This window comes from Cebidichthys violaceus, unplaced genomic scaffold (assembly GCF_023349555.1).
Source record: "Cebidichthys violaceus isolate CVI_PGR_0920_01 unplaced genomic scaffold, fCebVio1.0.p SCAF_23, whole genome shotgun sequence".
NCBI classification, from domain to species: Eukaryota; Metazoa; Chordata; class Actinopteri; order Perciformes; family Stichaeidae; genus Cebidichthys; species Cebidichthys violaceus.
This window is the reverse complement of record NW_027176406.1, coordinates 7695474-7713056: the sequence shown is the minus strand read 5'-3', so window position 1 is coordinate 7713056 and position 17583 is coordinate 7695474. Positions and strand designations below refer to the sequence as shown.

The following is a 17583-nucleotide window of genomic DNA, read 5'->3' as shown; positions in this document are numbered from 1 at the left end:
ACGGGGCATAACTTACACAAAGGAGCTTTATGTTAGCATGCTAACTGGCTCGCAGTGACGATGCTAAAATGCTAACGTTTGACTGTTAGGGTTAATGGTTTAGCTTTTTAGCAGGACAACAATGCAGCTGAGGCTGATGGGAATGTCATTATTTCTCCATTACTATCATTTATTTTGTATTATACCAAAATATATCATCTTTTCAGAAGTCCATGCCAAGTTATGAGTAAGCCACCGACCAACATGGCTAGCACAGCTAGTAAACATGTAACACAGTTTACTATTATAAATGCTGACTGTCAAGAAACTAAAAAACTATGCATTAAACAATTTAAGATTTTTATTGCAATTTCAAAACACCAGTCCCAATGAATCACCTTAATTTCAGTGAACAGGAAAAGAGAATTTATTTCATTATAGACGTCACAACACACTCCTGTGGTTTCACTCTCATGGGAGTATTCTCGCAAAACACTATAAAGCTTTGTCCAGTTAGACACATGAAGGGATTAAGAGCAAGGTTAATAAAAACAAAGTAAATAAAAATGAATTAGTCAAGCATCCCACTCTGTGTAAACTAAGGTTTAATCAATGACCAAAACTCCTGAGCTTTACAGAAATCTTCCCCTCAGTACATCCCAAATACACGGCAGCATATTGACACATCACACTGGCAGCGAAAAATCAAACATGGACGTTGAGCTAAAGCGGTCCCTGTAATTTTCCTCCATTGTTTTGCCATCTGCCTTCAACATTAACCTGAGACTCTCAAACACGTCATCACATCGGTCTCCATGCCTGCTAGACTCTGAATGACTTCTAATGAAAGAATACTGCGCATCCAAACTGTACATTATGTGTGAACATGTGCAAATACACAAAGCGTCTTGAAATGTTTTCTTCAGCAAGTTTCCTTTGGTACTCTGCATCAAACTAATCCAAGCAAAAGGAACTGCTTGGAAAAAAAAAGTGTACTGTATTACAGTGTGAGGATACATATTTAAACTTCAATCGCAAAACAGTGCACATACACTGCAAAACAGTCCACACGGAACAATATATTCCTCCTCATCTGTGTTTAAATGACAGAGTTGTGCATTACTGGGAAAGTTGATCCCACACTTACAGCATGAACACAGAAATGAATGATGATTACATAGTTTTAGTGACGATGCATGCTGGTATATCCATAACTGGGCTGCTAAAGGACATACCTACAAGTACCTTACCTGAAGTAGTTCATAATAAACCACTCGAGACATTTAGCCTTCATATAGACAATCTTTGACATTAGAAAAAAAGATGAATTCCTTTTAAAACAGCTGCAATCACCTCTGTAATCCCCTTTGTCCTAATATAGGCTCCTGTGGCAGGTCAAACAGAATCATCCATCTTGTATAGTTAAGCTATGCATATAACAGGCAGGTTTTTTTTATATATATATATATAAATACAAGATGCCATATCATATAATTCTGAAACAGAGAAATGGTACATTTGAACATGCATTAGTAGAGATTCAAATATGTGGTATAATCACTGAAAGGTGTTTATTAATCGTACACTTGTTAAAGTGTAGGTGTGCTATATTGTTATTCTATCACCCGTCTCAGAGTACAACCTGTACAAACGATTAGGAAATATTTGAGGCAATGTTTGAATCGTGAAATGTGATCATGTATTTAAAAAAAAAACTAAATAAAAACTTGGAACTTCAATCAATGTGTAGAAGTGGAAACAAATACTGTAGTATTATTGACTCATACATTACTTCCTCTCTGTCTCTCTGGTCAAATTAAGATCTTTTAAATGCATAAAAATAAAGGCCTCATTCAACATCAACACAGCCGTCTGCCCAGCAAAAACATACTGTGCTATTATACTCATGCCATGCAGACCATATGCATAGTATGTTTCCCCATGAATGAATGTCGATAATCCATTCATCACAGCTAATGAATTATCACCGTTTAGTTAATTACACATGGGCAGCCTCTACGTCACGCTTCTCAACCTGGCAGGTGAATTGTAAATTGGGAGGCAATGTAACGTCACCATAAATTAGGTATTAACATCGTGTGCTTCCACACTGGAAGTATGAAGGATGGAGGGATAGTGCAGAGGAGGTAGAGAAATAAAAAGACAGGAGGATGAATGGTAACAAGGTGGAGCTCAGTGGATGGATGGCTGGCTGGAGATGACGACTGAAATGGTCCTACAGATCATTTTACGGGAATTCCATCGACAAGAATCGGTTCCACGTTTAGGTCAGACACGTAACATTAAATAAACTTGGACCTGTTCAGAATGTTTGTGTGAAACTATGAATGGTCTACGACTGGATGGAGTTTTTCTAGCGCTCCTTACGGTCCGTTCTCCTCCCTTTCTCTTACAGCAGCAGGCTGGATCACATCAGGTACCACGCGGCCAATCCGGCCAGAGCAGCGAACCACGTAGCAAACAGCACCTGTCCGGTCGGGTGTCGGAGGACAGCCATGGCGAGCTGAGAGGCGTACGCCGTTCCACCCGACGCCGCTGAGGGAGCACGAAAACAAACTTAAACAAGATCCCCCACAACACCTTTATAAAAAAGCTTTATGGTAGAACAGAGCTGCAGAGAGAAGCATCAAAGCGTACCCATTTTGGCCGTATAGTAGGGACACTTGTTGATGTCTCCACCCGTTGCTCCATGGACAGGCAGGCCAGCGTCCAACACGTCTTCCTGGATGGTTTTACCGATCTCTTCCAACTCCTCGAACACCTGCCAGCACAAACGCACAGTCACTGCTGTTATCAGGCTTGTTGCAGATTCTGTATTCTAGCAATGGTTCATGGACGAAACAACCAGACAGTAGCGTCTGTGTTTGGCTCATCCAGCAATATTTATGCAATATAGAGAAACCTCATATTGTCATATCACCCAACTCTACATCAAACAATAAGGTTTGGTTTATTATACACATAACTTCAATATTTTTCAAGTTCAATAAATCCTCATTTAACCGCTTCACCGGGAACAGATCGCCCACTAGTGTTTCTATCTCTCCAAACCCTTACCTCCATGTTGAACTGGAAGGCCTTGACAGCCTCCTCTACCAGCCTCTTCTTTATTTCCATGTCCAGCTCCAGCTCGTTCATCCGACTACGGTACAGCTGCTTGAATGCTTTGGCGCTATGGATGCCATCGAACTGGTAGAATTCAAGGCCCTCCCCAGTGGACGGCAGCTTCATGGCTCTCTGCGCCACCTTCTTCAGCACCTGCCCCCCGGACAGGTCCCCCATGTAGCGGGTGTATGCGTGGGCCACCAGCAGAACCGGGTCCTCCTGGCCTACTTGATGAATGCGGTCCACGTACTGCTGGGTGGCCTGAGAGCAGCGGACCTGGCTCTGCCAGTCGGGGCCATAAAAGTACTCGAGGTCACGGGCCAGGGCCTCTTGGCGGTGCAGCTCTGTCGGGAAATACAGAGGGGCAAAGTGGGGGTGCTCTTTGTTCCTTTCAATCTCCTCCTCCATGGCTGTATACGTGTAGTAGAGCGCCACGGCACCAAGCTAGGGAAGCAAGAAGGAAAAGTTACAAGGTAATAGTGCCTGTCTCCTTTTTCCAGGTTTCGTTGCTTCTTTATATACCTACATGTTTATTACATGTATTTGCTCATCTTGTTTAGCACTCTATACCTTTAAATTGTAACAATTCCTCGCTGATGTTCTTCAGACTGACCTTAAAGAGCTCTTTGCGGATGCGTCCCCTGAGGAAGTCTTTCACAAACTGGGTGTTCTCCGCCTTTTCATGAACCTCCTTGGTCCCCGCTGCCAGCACCTCAGACAGATCCTCAGGACTGGGGAATAAAAAGGAAAACATGAATATTTGTTATCTTATTTGACTGTTTTCAAAGGTAATGCTGTCACAATACTGGTGGGAGATTTTACCTGAGGGCGTCTTCCTTTCCCTCATATACAGGCCCGGCTCCATTGGACACACTGGCTGTTGTCTCCATCTTCTCTGCGGACATTAGTGGTGTGTTTCTGTCTCTTACTTCCCTATAATCAGTCATCGAATCAGCATTATTTACATTAAAATTACATGGCAACAGTCATATTTTAGCTTCATCATATTGTACGTAGGAATCTTGACAAAAAAAATTATATTTGAAGTATATTGCTACAGGTGTGATCAAGGCATACGCAATAGTAGCGTATGTAAGCTTGCATAATGTATCATTACTATGACCTTTAGCTGCTGCCGTCTAAATGTGTCTCTCGAGGCAAGATTATGTAACTGGTTTTCAGAATAAACAAGGAACAAAGTCACGCTGCAGTGCTCCCTGTGGTTCTAGAGGCCTGAGGTATTGTGCACTGAAACAATAACAACCCACAGGGGCAACATACATATACATATACATATATATATATATATATATACTACAAAGTACTTAAAACTTGTCCAGAGGCAGGGAGAAAATGGCCACAGAACAATGTAGAAAAAAACACAATCAGTAAATTGACAATTACAGTCTAATCAGGAAAACAGGTGGGGGCTGATATCCCCCCTAATTCTATTCGCTGTCACTGGTGTGAGGGTCAACGGAAAGATGCCAGTAAGTTAATTCAGCTGCTTTAAGCCTTTGACCTTATTACTCTGAGAGGAAGATAAGGCAAAGTAAGAGTGAAAGCTAATGCAGTCTGGCAGGGGCTGGCTTGATTTACATCGGAACGGCTGCTTTACAAAAACAACAACATCCAGGCATGAACTACATGAACACACACAGCCAAACACAAAAGCAGCACATGCAACACAGCGAAGGCCCTTCTGGCGTTTACCACAAGTCTCAAAGAATAGCTGGTGTTGTATGAGGCGAGTTATTCTAGTGATTTAAATCCAGTTCAGTTCCCTCAATGTAATCAGAAATCACTCCTCCTCGAGCCACCTTTCATCGAGACACGAATGCACGTCTTGTTTGTTGGTCCTGACGTCATCTAACTCGCTAGGAGCCTTGTTCTGACAACAACAGCTAACTTTGCTGGATGACGCTAGCTAACTTAGCTAACAGCTAGCTAGCATTCCAACAAGCTAAACAGACTTAAGATTTCAAGCACGTGCATTAACGTCACATTACATTGCAGGCTCTAGGTGTTTATTCACCTATTTTAGTGTATATTAACAAGTTAGAAGGCTTTGGTATCATATTGACATTACAAACCTTCACCCCACTAGTGTGCAGAGCGGTACGCCTGGCCGGGTGAACTACAAATCAGGCTGGAGCTTCAGGACTGAACTGCACTTCTAACTCCGCCCCCACCCGGCTGCTTGCTGTCAGGCGCGTGCCCACAGGAAGTGCTGAGACGCAAATTGGCAAACAACTACCAAACTACTGTACTACTACTGTCGTACTAGTACCAATATACTACTTATGACACTTGTATCAATTGCTATTATTGTCATTTATTTTTCATTTTCATTGGAAAGTTTAAAAAAACTAGATAAAGAAGCAATAAAAGATTGGTGCCGCAGGTGAAAGCAACAAATTGCTGCAGCGTTATGCAGCTTAACCCCGACATCATACATGTCAGTGTGTCTCTTTAGTGCAGAGAGGATGTTGGAGTTAAAAGGTGTAGATAACAAACAGCAATGTCATACTTAAGGGAGTGCAGTGGAGTACAATGAATTAAACTTCTCACATTTTTTCTTTTTTTTTTTATCATGAGCTCGACCATGAGTTTAATAACAAATAAAAGTGAATATCACCAGTATGACTAAAGAGTCACATAGCCTGACAATACCATGAACCAACTAGAAAGACTTCATAATATCGGTGGTCAACATCTCACTTGGGTTCTTCGAAGTAAGTAAAAGACCCATGTGACCAATTAGATTAACTAAATGTATTTAACTTCACAAGAAAAAAATCCTACACACACTTAAACTGTATTACATTACAAATCAGCTTCATGTCATATTAGTAAAAAAATAAGTCAAGGCATTAGCATTAGCAAACATTAGCGAACATTTGCTAAAAAAATAACACAAAAAAAGACTGTGTAATGGTAAACAGGTACAGTGAAAGTCAATGTAAACTATTATATGAAACACACAAACAATACGACATTTAGATAATCATAGAAAAAAACGGTGTCTCTTTAGATAACAGGCTGTGCTATATACATATATATGCTATACTGTAATGATTATTTGCTCGTGCAAAATCCACATGCCAAGTGTACTAGTACTGGTGGTATTGACTTAGTGTATTAGTGTACCGGTATTATTGAATCATACCTCTCACTTCACAAGAAGCCATAAACTACAAAATCATCACCAAGACAAAGATCTAAGACCACATCAGCAGACTGGAAGAAAATAACCACAAGATGGCATTCACATCAAGCAAATCTGGTTCGGCAGGTTTCTGTTTCACAAATAGTTTGAATACACGGATTAAAAAGACCAATCAAATCTTTCATTTGGCTGATGTTGTAGTTTAAGTAATGTACAAACGCCTTTAAAACGTTTGTATGGAAAGTAAAGAAATTGTGTAATAACACTTGACTGTGTTTGTTTATATTGTGCAAGAGATGTTTTTGTTTTTTTCCTGGAAAAATTATTCCATCAATAGAAATCTGAAATTGAATATCTTCTATTGCTCTCTGGTGCCACTGGACTTATTCCAAAAACTGTAGTTCTTATATAACATGACGGGATTGTTGATATGCAATTTTCTTTGTTATGACGATGCTGCAGTGTTGTTTAATTGGCTAAGTTCTCATAGATTTTATGGCGTGTCAGAGTGACCCTGGTCAGTGACACTTGAAAAACCCTTTCCACAGGGCTGCCTGAAGACCGCGTCAACAGATTTGAAGCTGTGATTGACTCTCTTGCTTGTGGACACTTCAGTAGACACATGTCTGTCAACACAAGGCTCGTACCTTGTATTTTCTATTGTTATTTTTCTAACGCTTTTAAAACGCTACTTTTATGGAGTTAAATGGAGGAGTTTGGATCCACAACAGATCTCGATAGCAAATGCTTGTTGTTGAGTCAAACACTTCTGAAAATCCGAAGAAAAAAATAAATTAATTAAAGGTGTCAGATTTGGAGAGGTGAAAGAGGGCAAAACTGGAGCAGGGCATTAGCTTGACAGTGTAGTGTAAACATGTGAAAATACAGAGGGCTTACAGATTAACATACACCCCAACCACATTGTTGACCAACGTCCCTCTGGGACAAACAAAACGAGCTCCCTTCGTGTCACCCTGTTTACGACGTGCTGTTGGGTTATTCTGCCAATTACAGGCCTAGTTTTTCAGGTGTTTTGTTTACATTGTGTTTCAAACATGCTGCTCATTAATTATGTAGGAGGTAGTTGTTTGTTTGCTGAGCAGATTGTCCACCGCTTAATGATTGTATGCAGGGGGTATGTTAATCATGTGTGTGTGTGTGTGTGTGTGTGTGTGTGTGTGTGTGTGTGTGTGTGTTTGTGATCATCAAAGCCTGATATTAGTCTGGCAGCCGGCTGCAGTGTCAGATGCTTGGTTGGCGTGGCAGCTGAGACCCCCCCCCCCACCCCTTCTTGCTCTACTACTGAGCCACAGGAGGCTGGTGGGGGTAAAGATGAACAAACAGGATGAGTCACTTCCCTCCAACAGGGCCAGCAAGCTGTTGCCATTACATTAAATTGCTTTGGGAAGTTATTCAGTGCCAGCGATGCAGTTCAATAACTGAACTAAACACTCTGATTGGGGGAAAATTGGCAAACTTGATAATCCTCTTGGATGCTAATTTGTCCATTTATAGATGAGAAACTCACAAAACAAAATGTTTGGCAACCATGTTCACTGAAGGATTCTTTGACTCTGTTTTGCTGCAATTTGGTTTTGTTTGTCACGCTGGTCTGTTGAGGACCCCATATGCGAGATATGCTGATGTCTTTGGACATCAAAAACACTCGTATAAACACGCCTCAGAGGAAATGCAGCAGGAGGTCCATTTCACCGGACCACTCGTTAACATAGCACGTGTGATCTGATGCTTTTGATCATGGCAATCAGAAAAGCCGAATAAATGTGGCTCTGATGAGGGAAACATGAAAGCAGTACAAAAGCTCAAAAAGAGATACACATGAACATGAGGCAGTACAACGTTAGAGTTTTTAAAAGTAAATAGTTTGACTTGAACACAGGTGCAACTAGTAACATTATCAATGCTGCTGAATTGCAGGACTGCACCATCGTTAAGGTTATTAGTGCCACCTTGCTTTCCTCGCTGTGAAAAGTCAAACTTTCGGCTGTGAAAAAAGGTCTCTGAATATGATTCATTTTGGATCGATAAAGAAAAGACTCTGATAATAGCAAGAGTATCAAGATGCAGATTAGCAAGATTTATTCAGAAAGTGGAATGTCATTACAAGATGTACAGACAATTGGCGATGCTCACTGAGCATACAAATCTTGCTCCCGCGTTTTCTGTCAATAGGGAGCCTTTTGTCTTAAAACCTCTGTTAGTTTGAGAAAAGGTCAACTTAATTGACAAAAAGCTGTGAAAAGAAACAAGCACTTCACGTTTTTAATATTGTTATTTCAATAAATTACAACTTGGCTCTTTGTTACTGGCTGATAAAATAGAGGCACTGATCTTAGCCATTCTAAATTGATTGTGACATTGCCCCAGATATTTAGTTTGTAGTATTTACTTTTCTGATAGACAGCATGTGCAACAAACTAACTAAAGTAGACCGTTGCAGAAAATGCACAGGTGTAATATGACATTAATTATGGCGTTGCTCCATTTTGATGTGCCAGTAAGCCAGCATGCACAATAAATGTAATGCAGCCATCATTCATGTCATTAGTTACACCTGTGCTTGACAAGCCAACATTTCTGCTGTGTGAAAAAGTTAATAACTGCATAATGTTACAGACCATGTATTTATCATGTCTAATATCAATAACAACATTGCTTATAGCTGTGAAATGAACCTACTTCACTAGTGATTCTGCGAGAAAACCGCTCCAGATGAGTGTTCTAATCCGATGCATTAGTTTTCATTGTACATGGCCAACAAGAGGATCTGAATCATTTGGACCATTTACAGAGTTACATAAATCAACAACAAATTATCCTAGAGTTAGTCATATCCTATTTTTAATAACTGTAACTCACGGTGACATTTAAACAGGCTGCTTGGGAACATAATTACAAAATGTGATGATTGTTGTTATCAAAATGACGAACTTTAGAGTAGGCCTAATCATTTGCAACTGGTAGCCTAATTCAAATTTTCTGACACATTTAAGTCAAATATGAGCTGGACCTGATTAATAAAAGATGCAAGCTGAGTCTTCCGATTTTCTTCATTTTGTTCTCATCTTTGTTCGTGACGAAACAGTTACACTGAATTTCAAAAACCCGTTGCACAGCTCATTTAGCCTACAATTTACATGTACTCATAAACATGTTAACATGGTACGAACAGGGTATAAATCAGCTGTTGTGGCAACCTGCGTACCTGTTAACAACAACACTTCTCGCGAGAAGTGAGAACTTTGAACGTTAGAACGGACTAACGTGACTTCCGCATCCGCTAAGTTTTAGATTCCGCGGGTCTTCACGAAAAAGCTCGTTGTTTTAATGGGAAACTGTCAACCAACGAGACATTCCATACCTTTGCGACAAATTGGCAGTTTCAGTAAACTTTTGCAAACGTTTAATTCAGAGTTTTAAACCAACAGTCAAACAGTTGTTAATGGTTTCTTGCGTGCACGAGCATGTCACTGCTGTCCCTGGTTGAGCAAGCTATCAAGTCTTGCAAAGCTGAACAAGCCAAGATTAACGACAGTATTCAACTCTACAGAGAACTATTACAGACCCGGTAAGTAACGTCATCCACCACATTGATTAATTCGTGCTCACGATGTCACAAGTCTCATTTAAAATAATCATGTAAAATATAAATGATTAATAAATGATATAACATTGAAGATCCATGAGGTGATGCACCCATCTGGCGCTGTGGCTTAGATGGTTAAAGCGCCTGTCTAGTAAACAGGAGATCCTGGGTTCAAATCCCAGCAGTGCCTTTTCAAGCATGATATATCTGCCCAACGTTCCTCATTTATCACTTCTGCACAATTGGTGACTTATAATTAACAAGAAATTGTAGGACAGTAAAGCCAAAGCTATCTACTATAGTTTGTAATTCATCTCCGTTTTAAAACCCACCAGAAAGCACTCACTTGAATAGTTTTTCAAGCTCAATACATATCTTTGTCAAAGTTATGTTAATGTTTTAAATTGTATTGGCAATTGTATCATTACATAGGATTTTCTCACACAAATAACAACAATTAAACAACAATTAAAAACACACACTATCATTTGGGATCTGCTGTAAACTGCATGTATCTAAATAGTAAAATTCTCTTAACAGAAAAGTCTATCAAATACACAATTGCATTGCACTGAAAGTACGTTTTTCAAACGTAGTCTAACAAGTAGGTTATGCAAATGTTATTTATTATTATTAGTATATTGTTGCCCAAATTGAATTGATTGTGCTCCTCTTGGTTCTTTTAAGTGTGTAGTCACATGAAGTCTTTTCTTGCAGAACACCACAACCACAGACGGGCTCTGATGAGACCCAGTGTGCAAATGATGCTGCTACAGGTAATTAAAACAAATATTTGTATTATATGTTAATGCAGATATGAGAGCAGTCTTGTGCAAATGTTATGATCACGTATCCGGAGACAGGTTAATTGGTAAAATAACTAACCACGTGTTTGCATGCTGCTATCTTCACAGAAACAGATACCTCACCAGGGGAAAAAGAAGATATGGAAATGCTTGAGCGAGCCCTGGAGAAAGCCCTTCGGGTCCGCACTGGCACAGGACGTTCTAAAAAAGCCTTGAGCAAACAATCTCCACCTCAAAAGGAACCCGGCACTACAGCTGTCACATGCAACGAGGGAGTGCAGGCATCTGCAGCTTCTAAAGGAAATCAGTCCACGTCCAGATCAGCCTCTAAATCTGCCGCCTCAAAAGAGCACAAAAAGCCTGGTACGTCGGTACCCTCCATGCTGGGCTCAAAACCTTCAGCCAGCCGCTATCCTCGACGGTGCAAAACCACAATTAAAAGAAACATAACCCTGAACTGTCTTCTGTCCTCAGCTGGGGTTGTGGATCACCAGGCGGCAAGGAAACCACAGCAGGCTGTCTCCACTCCTTCTAATGACACAGTGCCCGTTTCACAAACAGGGGAGCCTGGAGCTCACGGTTTACTTCTGCTGAATGGGTATGTTTTTTACACAACTGGACACAAAGAAAACCACACTTTGTCTGTCACAGTCGGACTGGGGGTGAACATTGATTTGCTGTTATAATCATTCAGTTTGCCTTTGCTTCATGGCAGGAAGGTTTCTAAACAAACAGTGAAATGGAGATCTCTAAAGAGCAAGCAAAACAGGTGACCAAAGCCATTATTTGTTAATACATTTTGGAGCAGATTCAACAGTTTCTGTTTGGACACTAAGTTCCTCTCTTTACATGATCTTTAGGTTATGGGACAAAGTTGTTGCCCTACAAAGGAAACCTGAGCCTGGGAGGAGTCGCTTCGTGGACAGAATGAGAGCTACGGTATCCTTCCTTTTTCTAGTGAAGCCTGTCAGAATAAGCTGGAAGCCTCGACTTGGTTTCCATGCTGTTGAGTTTGGAAATATACTCTGGTGTCGCAGTTACAATTCCACTGAGTACCACTGTGCAGCAGAGTAGGACTGTCAGAGTCTGCACAAATTCGATGAATACATGTTGATACCCGGCGTGTTGTCCTTGACCCCGCCTCTCTGAACCCTCTAGTTCCCCAGGGATTGGCCATGTGGTTCCCCAGATCAGACCAGGTTTCTGGTCGACAGACTGACTCACCAAGGGCACGGCCTCACCCAGCACCTCCAGACAACGGCGCTTTTGGCCAAACAGACGCGGGAATCAACCACAGAGTTGGGTAAAAAGCCTGAACAGATGATGCACGCAAACACGCAAAATTAGGAGTGATGAAATGAGGAGAAATCAAGGCGATTGATGACACAAGTGTGTGTGGGTGATCAAATTATAATTTGGAAGGAAACTGCTCAGGGAGTTGGCAGTAAGTGACTTTCTGAGAGCCAATTAGACTAATATACCAGTGATGAGCCTCTGCCAATCATGCTCAGGAGCCTGGTATGAGCAGTTGAGATATCTTAAGGTGACATATTATGGAAAAACACCAATACATCCTTTTTTTTCCTGAATCAGAAACGGGAGTAAAACTGGTGGGTCAGATTTGATCTAGGATTTCATAGCAGATGAGGACATTTTGCACCTGTTTTAGGACCTAACGATTTATGCGGAAGACTCAGAAGCACCGACCAATCAGGGCAGAGAGTCTAGAAGGGGGGCTTAAAAATAGTGTTCTGTGAACATTGAAGCACATAAACATGTACTAATAGAAACCCAAAATACAAGTATGCACCAGAAAATGAGCATAGTATGTCTCCTTGAACAGTCGCACAGACTACAAACATGGGACTAATTAACACAGGGCAATTAAACCAAACAACTCCACAATCTCCTGTAATAATGCTGCCGTAAAATTCAGTTTTATTGTTATATATTTCTGTGCAGGTGGTAACCCAAACAACTACGATTCCTGTCTGAGGTTTCCGATGACGGCAGCACAGCTCCAGAACTTTGCAAACCAAGCGAAACAAGGTAGGAATGAATCCTGTTTCACTGTCACTCAACCTACCTTTTCAAACCATGTGTTCCCTCTCAAAATAATCACATGTCAATCTGACTTTGGTTATACGAAGGGGGTCAGGAGCAGAAGAACATACATTATTAAAATGATTTATTCCACAGCACAGATGTTGGTAGAGAAATCCTGACCCAGGGTCTCCAGAACCTCCAGCATGTAACATAATATACTTCCATTACCTTCAGCGATACTGTTATAATGAAGCTGAAGGCCCAGAGACTTTCCATTCACACCACTCAAATGACCGTATCATCTTCAGGGAACGACTTTTGTTTATGTTTAGCAGTAATAGCTCCAGTGCCGCACAAGCATTTTGCTAAAGCCAGTGTGAAAGAGAAGTTTCCAGTCGTTTCTAGCTCCCTGCTTAACCCCACACACACTTCCATCTTGTGTTGCGAGTACATGCATCCAATCTAGTGTCTCACATCCACATTTCACTGAGTAGTTTATATCTGAGTTTTATTTCCAAGGGAGGGATTAATCGTTTATTGCATTTTGACAACATTTGAAAAATTATTGTGGATGAATGTGGCGTGCTAACGAGCTAATGCAGCCTCTCCATCTTGGCGCATGGAAAATGAAAACAGAGCCGGAGTGAAACCTCAGTGCCAGATCAGTACTTTCCTTGGCCTCGACAGATCCCCCTCCCTGTGACGGTGGGGTTTTTAAAGCCATCTATCCTGGTGTGGCTAGGCAAGGGCCTAGCTATTTAAAGCTGAGGCAGCAGAGCAGAAAAACGTTTTAGGGTACGGTTGCTCACGCTCACGCGCTAAAAATAACCGTATTTTCCATCAGAGTGGGAAGCATGGGATCGATGGAGGCCAGAGGGAGGTTGTCTTTGCCCCACCGGGGCAAATGGCACGTGGGGAAGCGGGATGATCGCAGCCCTGCCGCTGACTATAACCTACACGACTGAGGCTGAACTCCGAGAGCTGGAGACGCTGAGGATGAGGGTGTCGCTGCTGCAACAGGAGGTTTACCTAGAGCAGGTGAGGGTTGTGGGCTTCAAACACCTGGTGAAACAACAGTTCAGAGAACTTATTGTGTTCTGTTCTGAGTTACAGTGAACATCTACTAAGGAATAATGTGCTGACAGTCTCTTCTTCTGTGTGACAGGCTATATTGGACACCCTGTCCCCCCAGCTTTCCTCTATAGTACCTGGGTCTGGATGTCCCAACCTCAGTGTGCTGAGAGACATGTACTCCCTGCTGGGTGAAGGAGGGGAGCGGTTCCCTGCCATTGTCCTGGACTCTGAGCCTGACTGACTACAGAGCATATTACATATATTACACACATAAGATCAATAAAATATTACCTCTCAGTATAATGCAATCCAGTGTACCACCAGTTGAATCATTCCCTTCTGACACTGTCAATAAAATTGTAAAATATATAAGAAACATTTAACCCTTCAATTCATCTGAAACTTATCCAAGATTCACATTGTTTTTACTAGACGGCAATGATTTATATTGTTTGACATTATTATTTGTTACTACATGATACCAGCATGTGGCAAATATGTTTCATGGTCTTGATATTTGTAATTCCAGTTAATCTTCTTGTGTATATATATCAATTTGAACTGGTTAGGTTTTATTTTTCTGATGATTCATTGCTATTTCCTCTGTTTAAATTATATTTTGACTCAGATTTGAGTTGTATAATTGTACTACATAACAATTAATACCTAGAATAACGTGTCATGGAAAAATGTGACCCTAGGTCGGTAATAGAGCTCTTGCAACTCTGCCTGTACCAGCAGGTGGCACTCAATTCACAGAAGAAGTGACCATAGAAGACACTAGCAGGTGACTTGTGTTAATTGCTTCAATCAATCAATCAATAAGCATGCAAATGGATTCAGATCTAGAATTACATATGGAAATAAGACTTCATAAGATACTAACTAATATCGGCTCTTTGTCCTATTTTAATCCCGTCTTTCACAGAAGCCTCATCCTCCATGTGCTCTTCCTACTATCTGGCAAATCAGAGATTCTGAGGAGCTCACAGGGTGAATGAATGTTTGTTAGTCATGAGACGGACCTGCAACCTCTCCGCTGTGAACCCCCCCAATACTCCACCATAATGTTTCTACATATAGTGTGTTTGATTTCCACGCCGAGGTTTTATACATCTACATTGAATAATGTATAATGCGTATGGGTCCAATGCAATGCCTCAGTGATCTGAGAAGATTGGTAATCGTGGTTTTTGCCCCCGCCACGAATGCTGTGTGAGGGCGTATGTGAGATGCAGAAAGCCTTGGAGAGGCCTAAAAGGCTTCGTGCACACAGATGACGTGTGGCTGGCAGGGGCTGTGCCAGACTGGGCAACAGGTGGCGCTGGGTTCACACAGCAGGACGTGGGTGTTTGGGCCCTACTACACTCAAAGCAGGGACGTGCACACTCAAAGCCGGCTGAGTCACAGAGATGCTCAGGGGCCTGGATCGCTGCATGCTGCAAGCTGCAAGCTGGAAATGGTATGTCTCCCTGAGGAGAGGAATAAAAAGATTATAAAAGGGAGGTGAAGATTTTAGCTTCACATTTCTAACCGTTTAGAAAACAACAGGAGCACAACAACGATTGGCAACGTCTCCTGGTTTTAAATCAGAAATGCAGTCACACAAGATCTTTGCAAGATCTCCTCCTCCAGAAGTGTCTCACCACTCGTGGATTGCAGTTGTACGGGACTGTGGAAATGTGCTGCAAGCTTCTCGTCCGCCCTCAAGGTCTTGGATCAGTGTGTGTGAAAGTAGGAAAAGGAGGAAGCCAGGAAGCATCCTTGAGATCATGTCAGCACCACACACAGGTCCCAGAGGGAGTGGTGCCTACGCAACGCAGCCTTCCTCTGACCTGCATACATCAGCTGCTGCCTGGCTCTGGCTCTGACAGAGCTCTCCCACAAGCATGGCCCTGCCCAGGTTACCCATGTCTCACGCGTTTGTCCCGTTTTTTTCTCACGCCTCTTTTTGTCACATAATGGAAGATCCCAGTCAATTATATTTTCCATGGACGAAGCTCCATTTTCTTTCCAATGTCGACGCGGCTGTGTGCCACACGTAGGCTACGCTCACTCGGAGAGTTGAATAGTCTTTTCTTTGTCTTACGCATTCCTTCCTACTTGTACTCTTTTCTTTTTCACCCTTTTCATTTTCACTTTTTGTTTCAGCCCTAGAAACGTTGTACTTGGACTGCAGCGCTGGAGTCCAAGTACAAATCCACAGAAACTGAACAGGACTACCAAGAATCCACTTCTCTCCTTTAAATGCCCATTGAACATCTCTTTTCTCCGACGCCCCGCCCCTCGCAAACACATTCCTCACTTCCCCTCTGTTACTCTTCTTATTGCTCTTCTAGCTCTGTTCCAGAGTGAGCTACAGCAGGGATTGTTAAGTGGTAAATTCACCCCAAAATAAGAACACCTTTTTCCCACCCGCTTTGCTATTTACCAATCTAGATTGTTTTGTTGTGAGTTGCCTAGTTTTCGGCCTTAGAGATGTCTGCCTTCTCTCCAATATAATGGGACCATATGTTCCACGGCTAGTGGAGCTCAATGTGTATTTCTTTATTGTGGGGTGAACATCCCCTTTAAGTCAGCGTGGTCACCAGTTATTAGGGTTCATTATTTGATACACCCGCTATTTATTAGGTTGAATTTTATTTTAAGGCAAAGCAAACAGTGTCTAAACTAAGGAGCAGTTTTCCTGTTCATATATGGAGGCAAGTTGGGCATTCTTATGAAAATAGATGCCCCTTAATCCTATGCTATGGTTACTGATGCATAGAGATGTTTTTTGAAACCCATAATTGAATTGTATTGGTTGCTGAGTTGTTCCTCGTGTCTCTGTAGATACTCAAGATGCCATGCACTATGGTTTTTATACCTGTAAAGCTTCTCGAGATGACTTTAGACCTGTAGTGAGGTGAGATATTTTTTGTGACACATCTTTCATGCATACCAAAGAGGCATGTTGTGTCATTATAACACATGCATCCTTAAATACACTCGAAACCACCATTCTCTTTTCTGAGAGTTGTAGGAAACAGTACGCATAAATTCCAAAAGCCATTCAGCAACAAACTGCCATAATCAATATTAAGTTCACAGTTCATTTTCAAAAAGCATGGAAGGAAAAAAGGATTTACAAATCCAGTAATGCCTGAAGATATAAACATAGACGTTGAGCTGTGTACACACATTTATCCTTCCCCAACATAGCTTTTCAGATGTGGAGGAGGGAGATAAGCAAGTTTCGGAGACGAGAGCTGTCTGGATTGATTTTCTCTTCGTGGAAGAGAGAGATGGTGGGGGATTAACTACTACTAGGTTACCTTCCATGCAGTGTGTGTGGGTGGGAAAGCAGTGGGGGCTGCCTGTGTATTTCTGCCATGTGTGGCCACGTCCATTAGTCTATACACTTACATTATAGAGGCATGTATTTGATGTCCTCCTGTAAATCAGTGTCTTCCACATGAACATAAACGGAGGAGTGAGTGGGTGGTCATAGGCTGTTGGTGCAGTGGAAACACCATCACTTTATAACTGTCATGTGGAGGAGGCTGTGATTGCACATTTGTGCTGTTGTGGTGCGAGGTGAGATGGAAAAAGTAACTTTCCAATCTGACATTATGTGGGATTCCCCCTTTCTTTTCCAATTTCCAGTCGGCAGTGAGCTTCTGTATTCATCGGGGGAGGCTTTTACACTGCAGGAAAAGAAAAGAAATGACTGCAATTCAGAGTCAGTGATTGGGAGATGAAGAAAAGATGGAGCAGTTAACTCTTCTCCCCTCCCC

General features: G+C 41.8%; 2 protein-coding genes and 1 non-coding gene across 3 annotated transcripts; 2 read left to right on the top strand and 1 right to left on the bottom strand.

Moving 5' to 3' along the window:
• Positions 1–318: 318 nt before the first annotated feature.
• hmox2b (heme oxygenase 2b) lies at positions 319–5274 on the bottom strand. Its single transcript, XM_068718320.1, has 6 exons — positions 5199–5274; positions 3928–4038; positions 3719–3836; positions 3058–3549; positions 2638–2761; positions 319–2535 (listed from the first exon to the last, which is right to left on the bottom strand). Exons 2-6 carry the CDS (start codon positions 4008–4010, stop codon positions 2408–2410), a joined length of 945 nt encoding a protein of 314 aa, XP_068574421.1. The 5' UTR covers positions 4011–4038; positions 5199–5274; the 3' UTR covers positions 319–2407.
• Positions 5275–9565: 4291 nt separating this feature from the next.
• LOC137878372 (tubulin epsilon and delta complex protein 2) lies at positions 9566–14146 on the top strand. Its single transcript, XM_068718663.1, has 10 exons — positions 9566–9863; positions 10599–10657; positions 10796–11050; positions 11162–11285; positions 11403–11456; positions 11548–11626; positions 11846–11990; positions 12650–12736; positions 13578–13771; positions 13899–14146. The coding sequence occupies exons 1-10, from the start codon at positions 9760–9762 to the stop codon at positions 14046–14048; spliced, it is 1251 nt and encodes a 416-aa protein (XP_068574764.1). The 5' UTR covers positions 9566–9759; the 3' UTR covers positions 14049–14146.
• Positions 9998–10071, top strand: trnat-agu (transfer RNA threonine (anticodon AGU)). The gene has a single exon. It is a non-coding gene; the product is annotated as a tRNA-Thr (tRNA).
• Positions 14147–17583: the final 3437 nt, after the last annotated feature.